At 47.0% G+C, this 21,624-nt stretch overlaps 1 protein-coding gene across 1 annotated transcript in view; it reads left to right on the top strand.

Annotated features, from left to right (window-relative positions):
• The window catches only part of TG (thyroglobulin), a 242,803-nt gene that overhangs the window by 108,611 nt on the left and 112,568 nt on the right, over positions 1 to 21,624 (top strand). Inside the window, exons 36-37 of the mRNA XM_029222959.1 lie at positions 18,504 to 18,638; positions 20,275 to 20,439. Of these exons, the coding sequence (XP_029078792.1) occupies positions 18,504 to 18,638; positions 20,275 to 20,439 (300 nt within the window). The remainder of the gene's footprint in view (positions 1 to 18,503; positions 18,639 to 20,274; positions 20,440 to 21,624) is intronic.

The raw sequence follows: 21,624 nt of genomic DNA, 5'->3' as shown, positions 1-21,624 counted from the left end.
CTTGGCAAGGTCTCTTGGGAGCGCTAGGGTGGGCACGAACAGAGAAGCGTGTTATGGCAAAACAGATTCCTCTTTCACTTCAGTTTAGTTCAATTTGGTGAATATCTATTTTGGAAAATGGATTCTGAATTGTCACTTACGTTCCAGGAAAGGTGTGCTGTGTTGAAGGTCTTGTTTGCAAAGAGAGTATCCCACCTACTAATTAGGAGAAAGGCACAGGAAGAAAGAATTTAAGGAGATGAGCCACTTACCAAAGTGAAGCCACTTCCAGTGGCAGTGGGAGCCTGGAGAAGGCTCCCCCAAAATTCACCACAGACAGTGAAAGCACCCAGGCACATCATGGCCAGTCTGTGCCATAAAGGCCAGTGTGCATTTGTCAGATGGCCAGGAGGGGGCAGGGGGCATCCTGGGCAGAGGGCAGTGCATGGACAGAATCCCGGCGCCTGCATTAGCACCGCACATGCGGGGAAATACAGGTAGCTCAGGACTGCAGGGCCAGGAGGGAGGCTGGACAGGGGACTGGGGCCAAACATTCGAGTGCCTTGGGTACCACAAACCCTTGAAGGGTTTTAAGCAGTTCCATAATGAGCTGCTCAAACTCAATAAATAAAACCCAATAAATGACTCAAACGCTCTCCCTTTGGGCTGTGTGGGAGATGCACTGGTGCCTGACAAGCTAGGCTTTGAGAGAACGAGGACAATTGCGTCATCTGTATGTAGAGTGCCGTTCTACGCTCTTTAGGGAAACGTTGTATGCTTTTTTAAACGGGCAAAACAGTAAAGGTGATATTTCTTCATAAGAGAAAATGTCCATTGCTTCTTAAAAGACCCATGACAACCCAGCTCAGGGTTAGCATGAGATGTCTTTTCAGATGTTGGACCCTGTCTGTAGGATGACCACTGTCTGCCCCCTCCTGCAGGCCAAATGGGGGGCGGGGAGGTCTTCCAAGGGCTAATTCCCAGGAGAATTGACGTTTTGCTTGTCATCCACTATCTCAGAAGCTCTTCTCTTAGAGGTGCCATTGAAACAAATTTAGATTATTTAGAGTATTTAGATTGCAAGCGAGGGGAAAACACAGATGTGAGTCTTTAAAAAGTTATACCTGTACTCTAAGTTCCTTTCACCTGAGGAACTTCAAAATACCCTTTAAAAAATGCCCCAGCCCTTGACTGTGATCACAGGTTGCTACCAGCAGATCGAGGCTGTGGGTGAAGCTGCAGTTGAGAGGGTGTGACGCATGGCTGAGAGGGATGCCTGGTGAAAGTTTGCCCTGCTCAGCTTCACCAGCCTGGAGCCCAGTGACAGCAACAAAGCTGTCCCTGGGTATATGGAGATAGAAGTGGCCACACCAGCAGTCTTTTTTGGGACCTGCGATTTGTAGTCAATCACTTTTGTCTGCTTTGCCTCTGGCTTTTCACAGCTGTGCCAAAGGGTTGATAGAATTCAGTTGATCTTTTCTGCAAATGTTTTCCACTAAGCTGGAGACAGAATCGTGTGATCCTAAAAAATGTCAGCACTGGCAGGAGTGTGTGCATCATCTAATTGAGGGAAACATCGGGGCATTCTGGTGTGGAGATGAGATTTGAAGTCCGTCTGCCCAGCTTCCAATCCTGTTCCATCACTTAACACGTGGGTACTCTGGGGCCAAATTCCTCAGCCTCCTGATGCCTTTGTTGGCCTCTGTAAAATGAGGATGATGGTGAAAAGTAAGAAATATCACCCTAGTAGGCTTGTGTTGTGGAATAAAGTACAAGGCTCGGCACAAAACCTGATAAGAGTGGGTATTTAAGAAATGTCAGTAATAGTGCCCAAGTCCAAACCCATCTTTTTATAGAGGAGGAAACTGAGGCAGAGAGAGAGAAAGTGACTCTCCCAAGTCACAGCCAGTTAAGGGCAGAGCTATAAAATCATGAATTTTTATATTCCTAGGTATTGAGTGACTAAATATGTCAATCACTATGCTAAATGGTTTCCATATTTTAATCCCCAAAACTGCCCTAGGCAGTGTGCACCATTATGTCCGTTTTACAGATTTGGAAACTGAGGGTCAGAAAGGCCCAACGTCACATAACTAATGAATGGTAGAGCTGGGGTTCAAACCCAATCTGAATCCAAATCCAGAGTCTCCCCACTGAAGATGCTGACTGTTGCTGGTTGGGTTCCTCAGGAATCAGACTCTGAGTTCAGTATGCAGGTCATTTTTTAAGGGAATGGAATCAAGAGGGGTGGGAGAGGGAAGGAGAAGGGCAGAGGGAGAACTTGAGCTCCAATGCAGCCTTAGAGGAGGCCTCAGCTGACCTCCAGGGATGCTGGGACGATCTTCAAAATTGTTATGCCCTCACGTTGGTCACTCACTGATATGGGCTGCCCTTCTAGGGGTCACTCTCCGTGCAGGGGCTGAGAGTGGGGTCTATCTGCCAGCAGCCCTCCTAGCAGCTGGGGAAGAACCCTTCATTAATGAAGGGGGATCTGGAGGACATCACAGCCTGCAGCCTAGTGGTGTTATACTTTAATAATCTCATCTGGGGCACAGTTGAGGGTGGAATGGGTGCTGTTAAAACTGTGCAGGCTGCCCTGCACCAACCCTGGGGCATTGTCACCTGCCTGCTGTAGCCACGAGTCTGGTGGTGCATTAGCCCACACAAACTAATTCTTAATCCCTTTGGTCCTTGGGCTGAAAGGGCCATGTGAGCAGGCACTGACTCCAAAATTGCCTAATGTTTGTATAAAACTTAAATCTCCTTTCCAAATATGCACAGAGCTGATGTGTGCACACGCACACAGACACAGACACACACACACAAACACACACTTTCTCTCTGGACCTCACGGTGTACACTCTGTCCCTACTTCACGGGAAGTGCTGTCCAGGGGAAGATCCCGTATCCCAGGGCCCATCAAGGTGAGGCTGGCAGGCACGCACTCTTTCCTACCTTCAGTCTGTCAAGAGTGCTGGGACTAGTTAGTAGCTGCGTGCCCAGACTAACACGTGTGGCCAGGATGCACATCTGCCACGGCCCCGAGGCGCCTGGGTAGCTGTAACTGGCAGGGCTGAGTGTGCTCTGGGCACAGCCTTACATGTGGCAGCTCCCCTGGACCACTTCTCTGCTTCTCTGAGACCCAGGGGCTGTGATGGAAGAACAGCTGGCAAACTGGGATCACAGCCACGGCAGACTGAAGGAAAGTGGGACACGTGGGGAAACTGGGCCCCAGCTTGGAAGGCTTCACTTCTCTCCACGAAGCAGGAGGGAGCCTCCGGCCAGCTGGTGAGGTGCTGGATTTGGGACACAGTTATAGTTCCTTCTGCCTCGGCTGCCACTCCCCTGTTCATTCGCTTATTCATTCAACAGGTGTTTAGTGAGCGCTTACTCTGTGCCTGGCACTGGGTGCTGGGGCTACAGCAGTGAACAGAGCCTCAGAAAGCCCTGCCCCATGGAGCCTTCATCCTAGTACATCTTCAGGGCTGGCTCCTCCTCTGCTCTGAGCTAACATCACCGCCTCAAAGAGACCCCCCTGACCACCCCATCAAAGCAGCCTCTTCAACACTCTGTACCCCTTCACCTTGCTTTATTGTCTTCTTATCTTTTTGCTATGAAATCTTCTCACTTGTTTACTTCTTGAGTATTTGTTTGCCCTCCTCTAAAAAGGAAGCCGCAGAGGGCAGGGACTTTATCTGGCTTGTTCACTGCTATTTTAGCTCTTAGAAGAATGACTGGTACCTAGTCAGTTCTCAAGAAATAGTTACCAAATGAATGAATATATTTTTCTTGCTTGCTTGCTTGCCAGATTTTGTGCTCCAAAGGGCAGTTATTTTGTAATTCATGGTTTGATCCTAAACACTTAGCAAAGTGTCTAGTAGACTCTCAGTCTTATTTTATTTATAATTGTTTGGTTTTTTTAAAAAAGAAAAAATATATAAATGTTCACTTTGCTCTAGGTTAATATTTAAAACCAACAGTGATTCAATTAATGCTTGTTGAAAGAATGAATAAATGAATGAATGGTAACCACATGAATGGATTGGAACACACATGGGATACAGGAATCCTATCTTTGCCACTCCTTAGGTATGGGAACTTGACTAATTTAAAAGATATTTGTGAATCTCAGTTGTCTCACCTATAAAATGGAGATGATGATGTTTTCAAAGAGGCTGTTATTAAGCTGGAAAGATATATTATATGTAAAATTGCTGCACCCAATGTCTGGTGAAGGCTGACTGTGTTGGAATAGCTAGATTAAGTCAAGCACTGCCAGTTCTAAGGGATCCTTTTCACAGGTCATCTTTGTGAATGCTGCCCCTGCAATTGTACAGCATACAACCTGTGCATATGTACATAGTGGGCCTGGGAGGCATTTGATCAATGTTTGCTGAATAGTTGTGTCTTAAACCTTTGTTAGATCTTTGAGGCTGGAGAAAACAGAGGATTTACCTTGATAACTCCCTTCCCAGATAACAACAGTTTTGTACCTGGTCCATCAAGGGTTTATTTGCTCGACTGAGTTGAAGGGAGTAGAACCAAGAAAAAAATATGCCAACCTAGGACCTACCTTCTTTTTAATATAATATTTTCTCCAAGAGTGGTAACATTTTAACAAGTGGGTAAACCAGAAAGATTTCGTTTTTAAGAGTGGAAATTCAGACCATTTGCTAAGCATTTGGGGGAAAATATTTTAGACGGTTTTTTACCCTTCCTAGGAGCCCTCTAATCATTCTGAGTAGCTGACTATGGATTAGACTATTCCTGAATGCAATCCATCAACAGTGGTAGATTTCCTTTAGTTTTATAGATTATAACAATTTTAGCTGTTGATTTAAAAAGGTAATACTATGTTACCAATGGCTACACAGTTTTCTTTAACTAAAAAAAATTTTTTTAATGATCCTTTGGTCATTCTTCATTGATTTTTTTTTCCCCCCACTGTTGAGTCTGTGCTGAATTCTCTGGCCTCCTTGGTGGAACTGAATTCAATTTACCAAGGAAGCAATCACCTTCCCTCCCCCATGAGTAAAGTCCAGGAGGGGAGAGGAGCCTAGCACGGGAGAGACCGAGGGAGGGGCTTCAGTATAGACAGAGCATCTGGCGTCATGGGAGGGGCAGTGGGGGATGAGGTGAGAGGCGATGGGGTCAGAGGACGGAGGAAGAAGTCGTGGTGTGTCCTGCTGGGATGGAGCAAGGTGGAGAGGATGAGCTCCCCGTTAGTGGGGTATTCAAGCATGTTGGAGATTCCCTCACTGTGCGGGGGGGGGGGGGTGTGTGGTTTACGTGCCCTCTAAGTTTCTCTTTAAGTTTTCTATTTTGGTCATTCTAACGATTGGCTCAGTTATGCTTTAAGGTGTTTTGGGTTTTTTTTCTTCTGTTTTTGTGATAACTTACCCACAGACAAGCAGACGGCTCTTGGCAGATGTTTTGAGAAGCAGAAGCAATGAAGCAGAGGGACCTTGGCACTGGGCGAATCTGGGTTTCAATTCGGGGCCCTACCCTCACACTGACTGGAGAGGCAGAGGGCGGGAGTGCAGTGTTGGGAGTTTGCCTGCCCGGGTTCAAACCAGCTGTCAGACCTTGTGCAAGTTACCTACAGTCCACTCAGAGGTCAGGATGGCCTCCGTCCCATGCTCTTGTTCAGTGTCTCTAGGGAAGCCTCCACATCATTGGAATTACTTTACTCAGCTCACGTTGGTTCTCATATGCATCTGTGCCTCCAAATTTCTGCAATTTTCCCCAGCTCCCTGGGATCACTCACAATGACCCCAAGAAAGAGGAATTCAGATGCTCTCAGTAACCCATTTATCATGCCACCTCCCAGGTAGCCTTTGCATGTGGGTGGAATTTGAGGGGTTCCACTTGACAGGAGTCAAACTTCCTAGAGAGAAATCAGATTCAATCTGAGCCTTTGAATTTCCACTAGGAATTTTGCTTGCAGTGCATTTAGTGATTTGTCATGAGGACATGGACAGAGTATAGCTCCAAGTCTGGTTTCATGTGTATGCTTTTTTCTTAGACATTTCTCTAGAAGTGTCTTTGAAGTTAGCCGTGTAGAAGATGATTACTCACCAACCACAAGCTCATAATCTCAACAGATGCTGGACCATTTCCGACGTCTTTGAAAACCCCTGCCTGAGATGTACATGCCACTAAAGGGAACCGATTTATGAGTCTGGAGTTGAGCCACGGGGAGAAAGGGGCAGCTGTGGCGGGGTGGGGATTGGGAGGGGGCAGCCAGCCTGGGTCAAGCCCTTGGCTTGCCCATCATGAGCTGTGACTTTAGCCAAGTTATTCCCCACCTCTGATCTTCAGTTTAGTCCCTTGCAAAATAGTAATAGTGATACAGTGAATGCACAGGTTGATGTCATTATTAAATATCACAGTGTAAGTGAAGATGTTTCACAAACTAGAATGCATCACATAAACGTGAGATATTATGAAATCAAATGCCCATTACTTGCTTCCTATGTGATTAATTGATCAGCTAATTGATTTATTCAATAATTATTTACTGAGGTCTTGTGGTATGAGAATAATTCTAGCGTTAATCTTTATAGAGATGAGAAAAGGATGAGTATCTCATTTCTCCTTTATTAATTAAAGAGCTGTGTTCATTCACTCATTCCTTACATATTTATGGATTGGGCAGCTCATGCGAAATTGTGATGACGTTATTCCTGTTTAGCATGTAGATCCCTTAATAAATGCTAGCTACAGCTATATTACTATTTCTATTGTTAATATTCTTATATGCTCTCATGATAGGTCTTGGAGAATTAATGAAAACTAAGGCAGAGTCTTTGATCTCAAGATGCTCATAATTTTAACAGAGAAAAGAACATAAATAAGTTTCGATGCAGCATATTAGTGGAACACTAGACATATTTAGAAGATACTTAGAGCAGAAGAAAAACTACGGGGGCGTGGTGGAGGAAGGAGTCTTTCAGAGGGGTTTCCAAGGGAAGTGGCACCTGAGTGGGGTTTTGAAGGATGATACAAGCTCATCATATGCATAAACTGACTTCACTTTGTAAACAAGGGGAATAGTGAGCAACGTCAGACAACACGGAGTGTGTTGCTAGACCGCCAGATGAGTTTGGGGTGGTAGGAAGTGGACAGATGAGAAAAGTGGAGAGGCAGGCAAGGGAGGCAGCAGACAGAATGTGAGGAAACTTGGGGGCCGTGCATTTTGCTAGCAAATCAGATAAATGCATTTACCCCATCCACTTACGATGGTAGAATCTGAAATTTAGAGTTGAAACTAATATTCATTTTGACTTTCCTTCTATAATGACCTTTCTAGATGGGCGTTCAGTCTACTGAAACACCAGGTGAGGATAACGTTGAACGTTTCAGGTCAGGTAGTCCCGTGGGTGGAGTGCCAATTCTCAAGATAGAGAATATAAGGAGGGGACCAGTTAAAGAGTGTGGGTGAGGATGGAAGTAAGATGTAAGTGTTCAGCTTTCAACATGCTGAGTTTGGGATGCTTCAGGGACATCTGCTTGGAGGTGTCTAGTGAGCACTGAGTATCTCAGCGTGAGGCTTGGGCGAAGGTCTGGCCTGGAGATACATTTGATTATTACTGGCATGTTGGTAGTATTTTAAGTCATGGGGATCATGAGATCACCCACGGAGAGTGTGTAGGGTGCAAATAGTAAAGGTCAGGGACAGATCTCTGAGGAATCGCAGTTTTTAAGGGAAGAGCAGAAGAGAAGCCAGAAGAGCAGCTAGAAAGCTAGAAGGAGCACGTGGTGTCATGGAAACCAGGGGTGGGTCAAGTGGTCAGTAGCTTCAAGGAAGCTGGGGACTGCAAACATTCACTGGGTTAGTCATGAAGAGTCCTTTGTAGATTTCACAAGGTGATGAGGGAAGAAACTACATAGTAGTGATTTGAGAAAATGGAAACTACAAACTTTCCCAAAAATCTTGGCTCTGAAGAAAAAGAAAGAGATTGACAGCTAAAAAAAGAACTGTAGAACATTTGTTAGCAACTGTCAACTTTTAGGTCATGAATCACCCACGAGAATGTATTGAAAACAACATACTCCTCCATACGTACCAAATTTTGCATGTATTTTCAGGGAAACAGACCCCCTTAAACCCAGACCCTAAGTTAAGAAACCTTGGGCTAGAGTAAAGGGTTGTTTTAATAATGGAGAGATGTGTGTACGTTTTTATGCAAAGAGTGAAGTGTCAGTGTTCAGGGGTAGACTGGGCATATAGGAGGGATGGGAGTGGGCCTGGATGGGGGGGTAGTCGGTAGATGGATGTCCCTGAGGGCGTGAGGACAAACTCTCGAGCACCGATGGGGGAATTGGCTTCAAACAGCCACCCTTTCTCCGTTCAGGAGAAACAAAGAGGGAAAGACGGGACGGTTCACAGAGAGTAGATGGAGGGTGGGGAGTTGAAGCCGCCGCTGATAACGGTCCCTCTTTCTCTGGCCGCAAGAAGTCAGGCCCCTGCTGGGGGTGCAGAGGTCATGGTGATACCCAGGCCTGGGGAGAACGCAAGAGAGAAGCGACTGCATTGTCGGGCTGCGTTGAGACTTCAGTGGAGGCCGAAGATCCAATAGTTGTAAAGGCGCCAATCTGTTTGTCTGTGGGTATTTCTTTAGCCGTACTCAGGCCAAGACAAGTTGCAGAGGCAGCAGGCCCATCGGATTAACCCAACGGGGAGGAAAGGGGGCTGAGGGCAGTGGCAGAAGGGAAGTTGAAATGATGGACCCCAACCAATCGGAGGCCTTGGTTTATGAGCCAGTGAAGATGGATAACATGGTGTGGAGGGTGAGAGAGTAGAAATCACAGTGAAGCTAAAGAGCTGGTTTTGATGGAATAAAGTACAAAAATGCTAGAAGGAAGGAGGATTGTGGGACGTAGCAGCAAGTGTCCCTTAGACAAGTGGGATTTACAGGGTGACGGAGCTCAGTGCCGTGCCAGGGTTTGGGGTGCGATTGTGGAGGTACTTGGCTGGAGTGAATGCAAATACAGTTTTCTGGGATTAAAGAGGCCAGGAAACTGAGACCAGACTATGAAATAGGCCATCTACTTTCCCCATAGATGACAAAGTCCCCCAAGGTTTTAGCAGGATTTGGGGTGAAGATGAAAATTACCAGCTGGCTGGCAAAGAATTTGGAGAATGTGGGAGAATGACCAGGCACCCCTAGTTGAGGACGAGAAGTACTAGAAGGTTTCATAGCTGGAAGATTGTGACTCAGAATGAGGGCAGGGGACATTATGGTAAGAACCCTTGTTTCCAGGACACAGCGGATAGGGAAGGATGAGAAGGGTTCGGGGATTCGCTGCGACAGCAGGCGGATGGTTTCAGAGGGCTGGCAGCTGCAGAGGCTGGGTCAGGAGTCGGGGGAGACCACCTCCATGTCGAGAAGACAGGCAGGGCTTGGATTCTATCCTCGGGCTGGAGGGCAGCTCATGTTTGCCACCTTTTCATTCTACCAAATAAGAACCCTTTTAAGAAAACAAAACAAACGAATCATTTTGTAAAAGGACATTAACATGCCAGGTTAGGAAGGAGATCTATCAACATGTCATAAAATTACGATACTTTACCTTCCAGATGGCATTTCCCAGATGGCTCCTCATTCCCGGAAAAAGTACAAAACTCCCTGTCGAGTTTCCTATTGGATTTTTGGTTCCCAGAATGTAGACCCTCCATCCGTCATGGTACATAGTGACTGAACCCCTGTCCCTTCTGTCTCTGTCTTCTGGCCTGGGGGTCGCAAACCACAGCCTGCAGTCTGTTTCTGTGCAAGAGCTGTAAGCTCAGAATGTGACATAGAGCTAACGCACAGCAGAGAATGAACGTGGCCAACAGTGCTTAAAATATTGACATTTACTATTCGGCTTCTAACAGAAACTTCTCGCTCACCCCTGTCCTAGCCTGAAGATGTGCTGTCTTCTCCATCCTTCCTCCCAAGTCCCTGAATCATCAGAGTGGGTCTTTTCTGGTCCTCCTGGGCCATATAACCAGACCTAACCCCCACTGTGCAACACTCTTGACCAGGAAAGTGGGGGGGGGGATATGTGTGGCAGCATTCCTATCAGTACTATTAATGCTCGTGTTTTGGTTGAAAATGCCCTGTTTTACAAGTAACAGCGTGTACGCCCTTGTGCATTCAGCAACACGGCAGAGCTAGAAGCTCTGGTTTTGGGGTCAACACACGGGGGGTAAATCTTTAATAAATGTTACTGAGTGCTTGTTATGCTCCAAGCAGTTTGTAGGCATCAATCCATTCAGCCCTCACCCTCACCGTGTGTCCAAGGCCCACTGACTTTTTATGCCACGACACACACTGGGGACAACGATATGGCGTTGGGAAAACCAGATGGGAGGACGGCACAGCTGCTTCCACCCCTCCCCTCAGGGAGGCTAGAAGGATCAATAGCAAGCTGTAACCCTTAGCATATGGGAAACCCTCTCTGTGACTCAGGTGACATCAGGTGACACGACTATTCCAGTTTACAGAGTACGATTTACCCCATGTCGGAGCTGGCAGTGGGCAGAGCTGGGATTTGGGCAGGCAGGGTGCTCCCAGAGTGGTCCCTCCTTAAAATGTGCACACAGTGGTGGCCAGGACAGCCATGCACATGGCTGTGTGTGGATTAAATGAAACAACACACATAGCACATCGCAGCACATCTGGCAAATAGGAAATGGTTGGTAAACATTAGCCATGGTAATATGTGTTATTTGACATGATAAGAATTACCATTACAATCAGCATTTCTAGGCAACACAGGGGTGCAGCAGGCTCTCCGTGAATCAAGGAATGTTTGTTTTTACTGCATAGTCACTCACTGTATTAGTTCGGGCTATGTAACAAAATACCACAATCTGGGGGTTTAAACAACAGAAATTTATTCTCGCCCAATTCTGGAGGCTGGTAGTCCAAGATCAAGGTACTGGCAGGGTGGGTTCCTTCTGAGGGCTGTGAGTGAAAGATCTGTTCTGGAACCCTCCCCTTGGCTTGTAGATGGTAGTTTTCTCCCTGTGTCTGCATGTCATCTTCCTTTAATGTCCATTTCTATGTCTAAATTTTCTCTTTTTATGAGGACACCAGTCCTTTTGGATTAGGGACCATTCTAATGATCTCATTTTAACTCGATTACCTCTGTAAAGGCCCTATGTCCAAATAAGATCATGTTCGGAGGTGCTAGGGGTTAGGATGAATTTGAAGTGTGAATCTTGGGATTGAGGGGGCACAATTCAGCCCACAGTGCTCACTGCCATCCCTCTGCTAGGCTCTGGAGGTGCAAAGTTAAAGATGAAAGCATGCTTCCTGGGTAGCTCAAAAATAGGTATTTGGAGGCTGAACAGAGGTAAATACGTCTCTGGGTATTTTTCTAGTGTTATAAATGTTAAAACGGGTCCAGTGGGGTCTGCTATGTCAGGCATTTCTCTCTGAAGGTATACTAGACCAACAGCTAGCTCTGGTCACATTTTCATCTCTCAAGTAGTTGCAAAATAACAAGGGACATCTTTTTTCTTCTTTCTGTTATCAAAGGAACATCTAGGGTTTTTTGGGGTTTTTTTTTTTTTTTTTTGAGTGTTAATGAGGGTAAAAATAGACCAGTGTGACGTGGTTCTCACTTGAAAGACGGTGTCTGGTGAGAAATGAGGTTGTCTGAGTCTTGGTCCCATCCAATAATGACAGCACACAAGTGTCTTCTACCAGCGAGAGCTTGTGGCTGTAAAGCTGAGAAAGCAGCATTAGCGAGCCTGTTATACTCTGCTGACTCCAAGGTCACGGAGGCTTGCTGGTGCCTGAAATGTTTTCCTGTGTGAAAGACCTTTCCTGCTGAAAGGCTTCAAAAGCGTTGATGTTTTCTCCCCCCGGCCGGCCTGGGCATGGAAACCACCTCCAGTATTTCCTCAGGCTTTTTCAATGTTCAGCACCTATCCCTTCGATAAGCCTTGAGGAGCAGAAAGGAATTCTTCTTGGTTCTGATTGCAAGAAAAGCAGTAAGAATCCTGGATTCTTTTCAGTGCTTTAGAGTGTCTGCTTGTTATCTTCATTCTTGGTGATTCTTAAGAAAATCACATTGATCTTTTCATTTAAAAAATGGCTCTGTGATTATTTGAACGTTGGAGAGAAGGTCAGGCATTTGCGACTGGCTTGACATTTCTGCACTTTGACCTGATTAAAAAACTTTGAAAGGCTCTTCCCCCCCAACCCCACCATTTTTCAAATGAGAGAGAGGAGGGCCAGAGTGGGAACTTACCCTTGGTTACTTACCCAGCCAGCAAGCGAGAGACCTGTTCCTCCTGTCTTAACACAGGTCTGTAGTTCCATGGGTGTTTGTTTTTTGTTTTGTTTTGTTTTAGCTATTTTTAACAGCTGGAATTACTCTCTCTGGGCCTTGAAATCAAAATCAAACATTTCTTTCTTTAACTGATATCCGTGTGGAAAGGAACAAAGGAAGGCAAGAAGACAGGAAGGCAAGAAAAGAGGAAGAAAGGAAGGAAGGGAGGGAGGAAGGAAAGGGAATTAAACACAGTTTTCCATATATTGGTGGAAATTTTCAAATATATTTTAGTCTAGTGATTTTTTTTTAAGCTGAGTCTACATTAATAGGGAATAATGCTGCCTGGAAGGGAATGCAAGTACCTTGATATCACCCCAAGGCCTGCCTGTACCAAGGTTGCAGCCCGTGCTGCCCCTCTCGTTCCCTCCCCTCGGCCCTGCCCACCCTCAGCGATGCTTAGGTGTACAGGGCAACCTAATGGCACAAGGCTGTCCCGGGTTCAAATGCTGGCTCACTACCTTTTAGCTGTGTGGCCTTGGGCAAGTCATTGGCCCTCTCTGGCCCTCATTCACTTTTCTCTTCTGTAAAATAGGGATAATGTTGTCCATCTCAGCATTGTACTGTAAGACAGAATCAGATCATCTTGAATTTGCCAGCCCACTAGATGGTAGACTGTCTGTCCCCATCACAGAGGTAAGGGCTGTGTGACATGGGTGAGTCTCTCTTCCCTTCAGGGTCACCCTTTCCTCTCTGCTAATGGACAGACAGGGCCACGTTCTTCTGAAGGCATGTTTCCTCCAAAGTCTTCAGACCTGTTGGTGAACTATTTCATATGTAGGTTGTTTACAGTATGAAAGAGTCATCAAGATTCCACACCATAAAACAGGTTTGTGTCAAGGGCTGAGAGGGAGTGCATTTGCTGCTGGGAAGGAGGTCCCAGGCTACAGCCAGGCAGATGGAAACCATGCTGGCAGGGTCTGAGACCAGGCTCTACCCTGTGACCTTGGGGAGTGCCCTGTGACTATTCCTCCCGGTGGCTCATTGCCTCATCTGCTATGACTAGGATGGATCTGAGTTAACATAAGTAACTCAAATTATGTAGTAAAGCAACATCTCTTTCTACTTATGATTGTACAATGTGTTTGGTGTATGGGTGACCATGGCAAGCACCCAGGCCCACCATGTGAAAGTGAGAGGGGTGTGATATAGCTGAAGACCTCAGCAGACTCGCCCTGTTACCCCGAGGACATCGGGCAGTGGGCGTCGTAATCAGATTTGGAGGTGACCCTGGTCGCAGTGTGTCGATGGCCTGAGAAGGGATGAGGGGGCCAGTGACAGGGAGGCCCATTTGGGTCTCAGTAACTGGAGCATCTGGAGTGAAATTGATGAGGCCAGAATCTAGGTGGAAAAGAAAGGACCGTTCCCAGAGGGGCTGAGGAGGCAGAACTGCCAGGACAAAGTGAGGGAGAAGGTGATGAAGGTGGTGGGATTTCTGGGTTGGGCAACAGGGTGGGTGGTGGATGCAGTCCCCGAGGAAAGAAAGAGCACGGTGTGGGAGCAAAGAGCAGGATGGAGAGAGGGGGCGGCCATGGGTTCACCTGGGGCGTGCTGGGCTCACAAAACCTTGAAATGCTGCTGTTTCCGAAAGTTGCTATATTCAGCAGCAGGCCTCCTGGTCGGGCACGCGCCCTGCGTCCACTGTGCTAACGGCCTGGCCAGGAGTCCCAGGGCCGGAGGCGGGAAGGGAGATGCCGACAGAGGCCCTCCTGGGCAGGGACAAGGCTGGGGTGCGAGGATGAGGCGAATTCAGGAGGAAGGTTTTGAAATCACCAACAGTGATTTGTGCTCCTTTACCCCTTAGAGAACTTCCCCCAGCACCTCAGTCAGGCTCCTACCTCTATAGTTTCAAAAAGACAGTGACCCAAACACAGCAAGAACTGAGCAACTCGGCCCAGAGAGAATGGGATCGGCTGATTTCACTAATCCTACCCCGAGCGGGCTCTGTGCAGCTCACGCACAGTAGCTCATTCATTCCCAATGACCATCTTAGAAGAGAGCATCTGGTAATATACCCATTTTACTGATGAGGAAACTGAAGCTCAGAGAGGGTGAGTGGTTTGCCCAGAGTCACAGAGCTGTTAAGTGGAGGAGCTGAGATAAACTCCTGGAACCTGACTTCTTAAGCAAGTACGTGTCATTTATGCCATCATGAGTTACAGCTGCTGGATGGCGTGTATTCCCTAAAACTGGAATCTACTGTGGACCTGTTTCCAAAGTAGCCACAGAGATATGAGCCTGAGCTTCAACTACGTCTGTGAGTTACATTCAGAGTAGGTTCAGGTCCTGTTAGAAAATAAATACACACAAATACATAGCTTTCCTTTTGGTCAACTGTAACCATTTAAAAAATATAATGGGAAACAATCCCATTCCATTCTTAATGACACCGAAAATTAAACAGAATAAAATTAAAAATCTTTTTCTCAAATCAGTTTTTCCAGATAACGTCCACAAAATGTTTTCTTGAAACTTGACAAAGTGATTTTCAATTTCATCTGGTAAATAAACAACCAAAAAATGTTTTTAAAGGAAAAATAATGTGGGAAAACTTTTACCATTTGACGATAGAATATAGTATAAAGTGACTCTAGTTTAAGCAGTTTGGGAATAGAGCCAGAATTAGCAGAGATGAATGAAAAAGAATTGGTACTCACCAAAGAAAACTCATTTACATATAAGGACTTAATATATGATAAACGTGGCATTTCAGATTCAAGGGGAAGTGATTTTCTTATTTATTTATTTAGCTAGTTATTGGCCACACTGGGCGGCTTGTGGCATCTTACTTCCCTGACCAGGGATTGAACCCAGACCACGCAGTGAAAGTGTTGAGTCCTAACCACTGGACTGCCAGGGAACTCCAACGATTTTCGTTTTTAAATAAGTGATGTTGACAATGCAGTCTGTAAAATATATTTTAAACAAAGGAAGAAAAAACTAATTAACAAACCACAGATGCTGCATTTCGGAGCAGACTATCCCTTTGGGTGAGTCTGAAAGCTGTCACCATCTCATTCACCCAGAGAGGAGGTCTGCCTTGGAGTAAACCGTGGATTCTGAAGCTGAAGGAGCGGGGCTCAAGCCCAAGCACTGCCACTTATCAGCTAAGCACTTTGGGTGTGTTTACTGGATCTGTTTCCTCATCTGTAAAATGCGCACAATAGTGATGCCCACAGCATGGGTTATCGTGAACATTAAACAGCAATGGTATTGCGAGGTTCTTGGCAAATTAGTAAACTCTTGTGAAATGCTACCAAGATCACCCAGCTTTCGTGCTTCACTATGCTTTTGCATTCACAAAGAACTTGTTCTCAGAATTTTCATGAGATGCGTGTGGAACCCCAGATGTTAGATTCTGCATGGCAGCAATGGCTCAACCGGGGGTCCTGCCAGCCAGGGGAGGGGGACAGTTGCGGGGTGTGGCAGAGAGCTGACTCCATGCCCTGGGATGGCGACAGATGAGCTGACTCTCACTTTGGAGGTGAAATTCACCCTTTAATTAGAACGCTTTCCCCTAGACATCAACCTAAATAAAGGTGGAGGGCAGCCAAGGCTTCCATTTTAAGACCATAATTTGCAAGTTCCGTCCTGAAATCCCATCATAACTCTTCTCTGAAATTGCAGTGTGCTCACCATCTAAAAATATGCACCTCGGTTTGGCCATGTTGCAAAAATGCCACTTGTAATGACCATGAAAATAGCAACACGTGGAGGATGCTTAAGGAAATGAAAGCCCAGGGTCTCTTACAGGGAAGCCGGGTCCCAAGTTCAGAAATACACGGCTCCAGATTCTGAGGGTGGCCCTGCAGCTCTAGGACAGGTGTGGGGCTTTCACTTCCTCTTGCTGAGTCCACGCGAAATCTGGTTGCATTATTTGGCCACTTCTCTGGATAAACCTTTTTTCTCGCTCTCTTTTTCTTTACTTTCTTCCTTCCTTTTTTTTTTTTTTTTGTCTATAAACAATGTTAAATTTATTAACAAAAGTCCCCTCACAGAGCAAACTTCAGATCTAGGTAGTTTCACTGATGAATTTTATCAAAGAATTCCATTCTTTCTCTTTCTTTGTTTCTTTCTTTGTTTCTTTGTTTCTTTCTTTCTTTCATTGAAAAGAAGGGTGGTGGTGCTAGATCGTTTTGCTACTTTATTTACCATTCTAATTTTAGTGATGCTCAGTGCTCTGGTGTCAAAGACAAGTTCAAGATAAAAATGACAGTCTTCCCCGTATAGCTAAGAGCATGATGCTGTCAAAGACAACGACCTTTTCCTACCTGGGGATAATTTTCTGGAGAGGATGCTCAGCTCTGTAGGAAGCTCAGAGGGATGGAAGGAGCCCTGGTTTAGAGCCAGGAGGCCTGAGTCTGTCTCTGGCTTGGTCACTGTCCAGCTCAGCATTCTTGGAAAGTCACATACCTCTTCCAGCTTCCGACTCCTTATCTGTGAAGGAGGCATTAGAGTCCCTTCCCCACCCCCATCTGGGGCACTGCGAGGATCAAACATGATGATGTTTTACAGACAAGAAAACTGAGATGAAGGCGTATCACCCCCAGAGGGCTTGGGCGATAAGTAACGGCACTTTGTAAAATGTGAAATGTTACACCTAAGATTGCCACTGTGTTTTGCTAGCACAAAGTAGACACTCACAAATATTTGTCATAAGGGTAAACTGCTACTGTCTTCTGGAAAAAAAAAAAAGTGAAAGACAGAAAGAAAAAATAAGTAGATAAATAGATTTTCTCCATTAACTGTCAGTGCTGTACCCACTGAACGGTTCCATACAGTATTCTGGTATTAGCACTCCCAAGTGGTCACGGAGGCCTATTCTGGGAGGTGGCATCGTGCCTAGTTTGATGCCATTTGTGGACAGAATAATGCACTCATCCCCCTGGACCCACAGTCCTTCCTCACGGTGGAAGCTTAAGCCCCCCGTGCAGGGTCACCTCTGTCCTCACAGGGACACAGGTGCTCTGGCAGATGTCTTTGCCTCTGCCAAGCATCTCTGTGGCAGCCACAACCAGATGTCCCTCCCTCTCGCCATGACAGCATGTCCTGTGCGAGGACTGGGAAGCCGCAGAGTAGAGCAATGGGAGGCACAGGCTCTCTGGATGCAGAGACCTGCTTTCCATCTTGTCCACTCCGAAAGCACAGCACGCTCTCAGGCAAAGCCGTTTCCACATCCCTGTGACTCATTCATTGTCTTCATCTTTTAAAGAGGAGGTCTTAGCTGAGGTTTTCCAGGAAACAGACTCTGAGGTGCAGATTTGCATGCAGAAAGTTCAGTGCTGAGTGCTCTTGGGAGAAACACCTGTAAGGAAGCGAGGGGGCAGAATTGGGCAGGGGGAGAAGTAAAACATTGATGCAAACCAAACAGTGGCCGCATTGACACCTCAGTGAGCTGTGAAGCTGGCCGGCCCTTGGGAGTTGGCCCATCTTGAGGCAAGGGGGCTGGGCCTTTGTATACCCACAGGGACTAGTTTGGGGATGAAGGCTGACCCTGTGGAGGGGAGGCAGCTAGCCTAGATCTAGGTAGCTCCTAGAGAGGGACTCAGCTGGGAGCCCCGGCCATAAGCCTCCAGCAGCTGGGAAATGAGAGCCTTGGTCCTGCAGGCAGCCGGGCAGCAGATCACACTGATGAGCCTGTTATTATCATGGTTACTAGCGTTATTCTGACTTTTGCATTATAACAACTGTACTACAGTGTTTGTCTTGTCATTTCACATTCTCTCCCCTCTACTGTGAGCTGCTCAATAGAAACGCCCATGCTTTGGTTGCTTTGGTTGCTTTGTTTTTCACCCCTGTATCCCTAGACTTGAGCACGGGACCTTGGCTCATATAAAAAAAAACTCTTAAAAATCATAGTAGAATGGAGAGATGGATAAAGAAATAGGGTCACGGGGCTTCCCTGGTGGCGCAGTGGTCGAGAGTCCGCCTGCCGATGCAGGGGACACGGGTTCGTGCCCCCGTCCGGGGGGATCCCACGTGCCGCAGAGCGGCTGGGCCCGTGAGCCATGGCCGCTGAGCCTGCGCGTCCGGAGCCTGTGCTCCGCAACGGGAGAGGCCACACCAGTGAGAGGCCCACGTACCGCAAAAAAGAAAAAAAGAAATGGGAACGGAGACCACCAGGAGGGAGCCCTTGGGCACCCTTTGGGGGCATCGGATGGCACTCCACTAACTGTCCCTGCTTTCCCTCCTAGTCGCTCTGGACTCGTGGCAGTCCCTGGCCCTCTCTTCAGTAGTTGTTGACCCATCCATCCGGAACTTTGACGTTGCCCACATCAGCACCGCTGCCACGAGTGACTTCTCTGAGGCCCGAGACCGCTGTTTGTGGGGTAAGGGGAGTTTCCACCTCCAGGTAGGGGGTTGATTGGGACGGGACCCCTCTCACACAAGTGCTCCTCAAGATTCTGACCTCAAAAACACATAGGAGACCCCGAGATCACCTGGGGTGCCTGGCCGGAAGGACCTCACCCCCCCTGGTGGGGGGACTCTGCTCTGTAGTCTACTCATCCTCCTGCAGTGTTGGCCATGGTCACTGTCTCCAAGGGGCTAAGCCAGCCAGAAAATGCACAACATTGAACCCGGTCAGAGGAAGATCAGAGGGAGGACCTAGGGGGTTAGACTGAGATGGAGATGCATGGAAGCTGTGACGGCTGTCCTCAGATTACAGGTGGGCCGTCATGGCCAGGAGGAAGGATATTGTTCTGGCCAAGCTCATGGGGCAAGCAAAGGCCTATGGGTAAAACTCAAATTTCGAGAGACATTTTTCAGTGCAATATGAAGAACTTCCTAATAGGCAAAGCTGTCCACGGATGCATACTTCCTTTACAGGGTTTCAGTCACGGGTATTTAAACAAAAGCTAGGTGACCATATGATCAGAATGTTCTGCAAAGGCTTCACCTTGTGAAAGAGGCCAAGATTGGGTAACATTTACACTTCTTCAATTCTGAGATTACATGGATCCTCTCCCCTACAAGGTTGGATAACAATATGTGCATATTACAGCCAGGGCCACCATGTACGGTTGTATAGGTTGTACATCACGCAATTCTGGGTGGTGCCACAGCACAGAGACTGGGCTATGAATAAGGCCTTTAGGCAATACACAACTTGCTCAATCAAAGGAAACAGCAGTCCTTTCAGAGCTGTTTTTAGGACTGAATACCCTAATGCCATGAATCTTTTAAACAGTCTAGTCCATGACCTGGTACACATGGAAAAGGATGTAACCCCTGACGGAAGGTGGTGGGTGTGATGGGGTTGGGGAGGCAGAGGGAGACGAGGCTGAAGAGGAAGGCAAGGGCTGGAGCGTGAAGAGCCTTGTCTGCTACGACTTCAATCGGAGAATGACAAGAGCACATTTGTGAATAAATAAACAACCAATATCCGGACTGTTGTGTGGAAAATAGATTGATGGGAGGGTTGGGTCCTCCACCACCACTATTTTATTCCCAGCCCCTAGCACTGGTGCCTGGTGTTTAAATGAAGAAGTGAGTGTTTGTATAGATGGATGCATGCATGCATCATTGGATGGATGAATGGATGATGCATGGGTGGATGTACAGATTCATGAGGCATGATTGGATGGAAGGATGGCTAGCTGGCTTACCCCCTTGGAAACTTTGACTTTGGGCTGACCCTGAAGGGGGATGAGGAGACTGCAGCAGAGAGCCCACCCAGGGTCTTCTCTCCCAGGTTAATTATTTCCTGCTGGGCATCCCAGGTTATCTTGGGATGAATGGAAGCGTGGGTGGGTGGAAGATACACAGATTTATGGATGCAAAATTGCATGGATGGATGGATGGATGATGCTTGGATAGATGGAAGGTTGCATGCATGGATTCATGGATGCATGATTAGATGGTAGCATAGATGGATGGATGGATGATGGATTCATGGATGCATGATTGGATACATGACTGAGGTGATCTCTCAGGCCCAAGCCCCACTCATCTCCTCCTCCGTAGAATGCTCCCATCACCAGGCCTGCCTTGTCACCACTCTGCAAACCCAACCTGGCGCTGTGAGGTGTATGTTCTATGCTGATACCCAGAGCTGCACACACAGCCTGCAGGCCCAAAACTGCCAACTTCTGCTCCGTGAAGAGGCCACCCACATCTACCAGAAGCCAAGTAAGTGCTGGCCTGTGTCTTTGCAGCCATTCCTGAGGGCCTGGGTGTGGCTGGGAGGGACTGTCCGAGCACCTGGTGACTCATGGGCAGTGGCTTTTGAGGTTCTTAAGGGAAAGTCAGTCAAAGTCATCCTAGGCTCTGTGGCACTCACATGGGATGGACTGAAGGAAGGTGAAAAACCCTACTTCTGACCTAGAACTTCTCTGTACTGCCTTTATTCATTACTTCCTTTGAGTTATAGAAACCATTTTGGCCTTTGCGTTTCTGAGTAAAATAATTAAATAGACCACTTTTTAACTACTATTTTAGAATTTAGAAAGTTGTTTCACATGCCTTATCCCATTTGATACTCACACTATCCTGTGAGGTGGCAAGATAAGGGTTTTTATCCCCGTCTTAGAGATCAGGGGACCCTGGTCCAGGGAAGTTAAGTTATTTCTCTGATTTCACACGGCTAGCAATGACAGAACGGGGACTTGGAGCCAGATCTCCTATCTCTAGAGGCAGTCCTCTCCCATAAAACCGCATCGCCTAAAGACCACACCACAGTGCCCAGAGAGAGCAGCTGCTTCCGGCTCGGTTTAGTTTAGAAACACTGAATAATGTGCTATTATGTGTCAGCCCTTGTGTTAGGTGCTGGGGATACATGGGTGAAGCAAGCAAGGAGAGAGCAGCATATAAGTGCATCCCTAAGTGAACTAATAAGAGCTGTGGAACAGGAAACATGGGAATCGAGGGCCTGGGGGACACACCTCCCCCATTAAACATGCTTATGGGATGAAATGAATAACTTTTTAGAAATGTTGGCCATGTCTGCCATCTTATCTTCAAGAGCAGATGTCAGCAAACTCCCTCTGTAAAGGCCCAGATAATAAATATTTTAGGCTTTACAGCCACAAGTCTCTGTTACAGCTACTCAGCTCTACTGTTGTAGCAGGAAAGCGGCCACAGACAACAACAAATCCACAGGCATGGCTGTGTGCCAATAAAACTTTATTTACAAAACCAAGTAGCAGTGGGATTTGGGCCCACCCTGTGTTTGAGCATTAACGGTCCTTCAGGCCTGTCTGGATCCAGTGATGTCTCCTCTGCCCACTCCTGCACCTCAGCCTTTAGATCCGGAGAGGGCCCCCAGGGCTGGGAGTGCTTTGATTCCTGTAAACTGAGGTCTTGGGCCCTTAATCT

This window comes from Monodon monoceros, unplaced genomic scaffold (genome assembly GCF_005190385.1).
Source record: "Monodon monoceros isolate NGI ecotype Baffin Bay Population unplaced genomic scaffold, NGI_Narwhal_1 Super_Scaffold_14, whole genome shotgun sequence".
NCBI classification, from domain to species: Eukaryota; Metazoa; Chordata; class Mammalia; order Artiodactyla; family Monodontidae; genus Monodon; species Monodon monoceros.
This window is presented reverse-complemented; position numbering and strand designations above follow the sequence as displayed.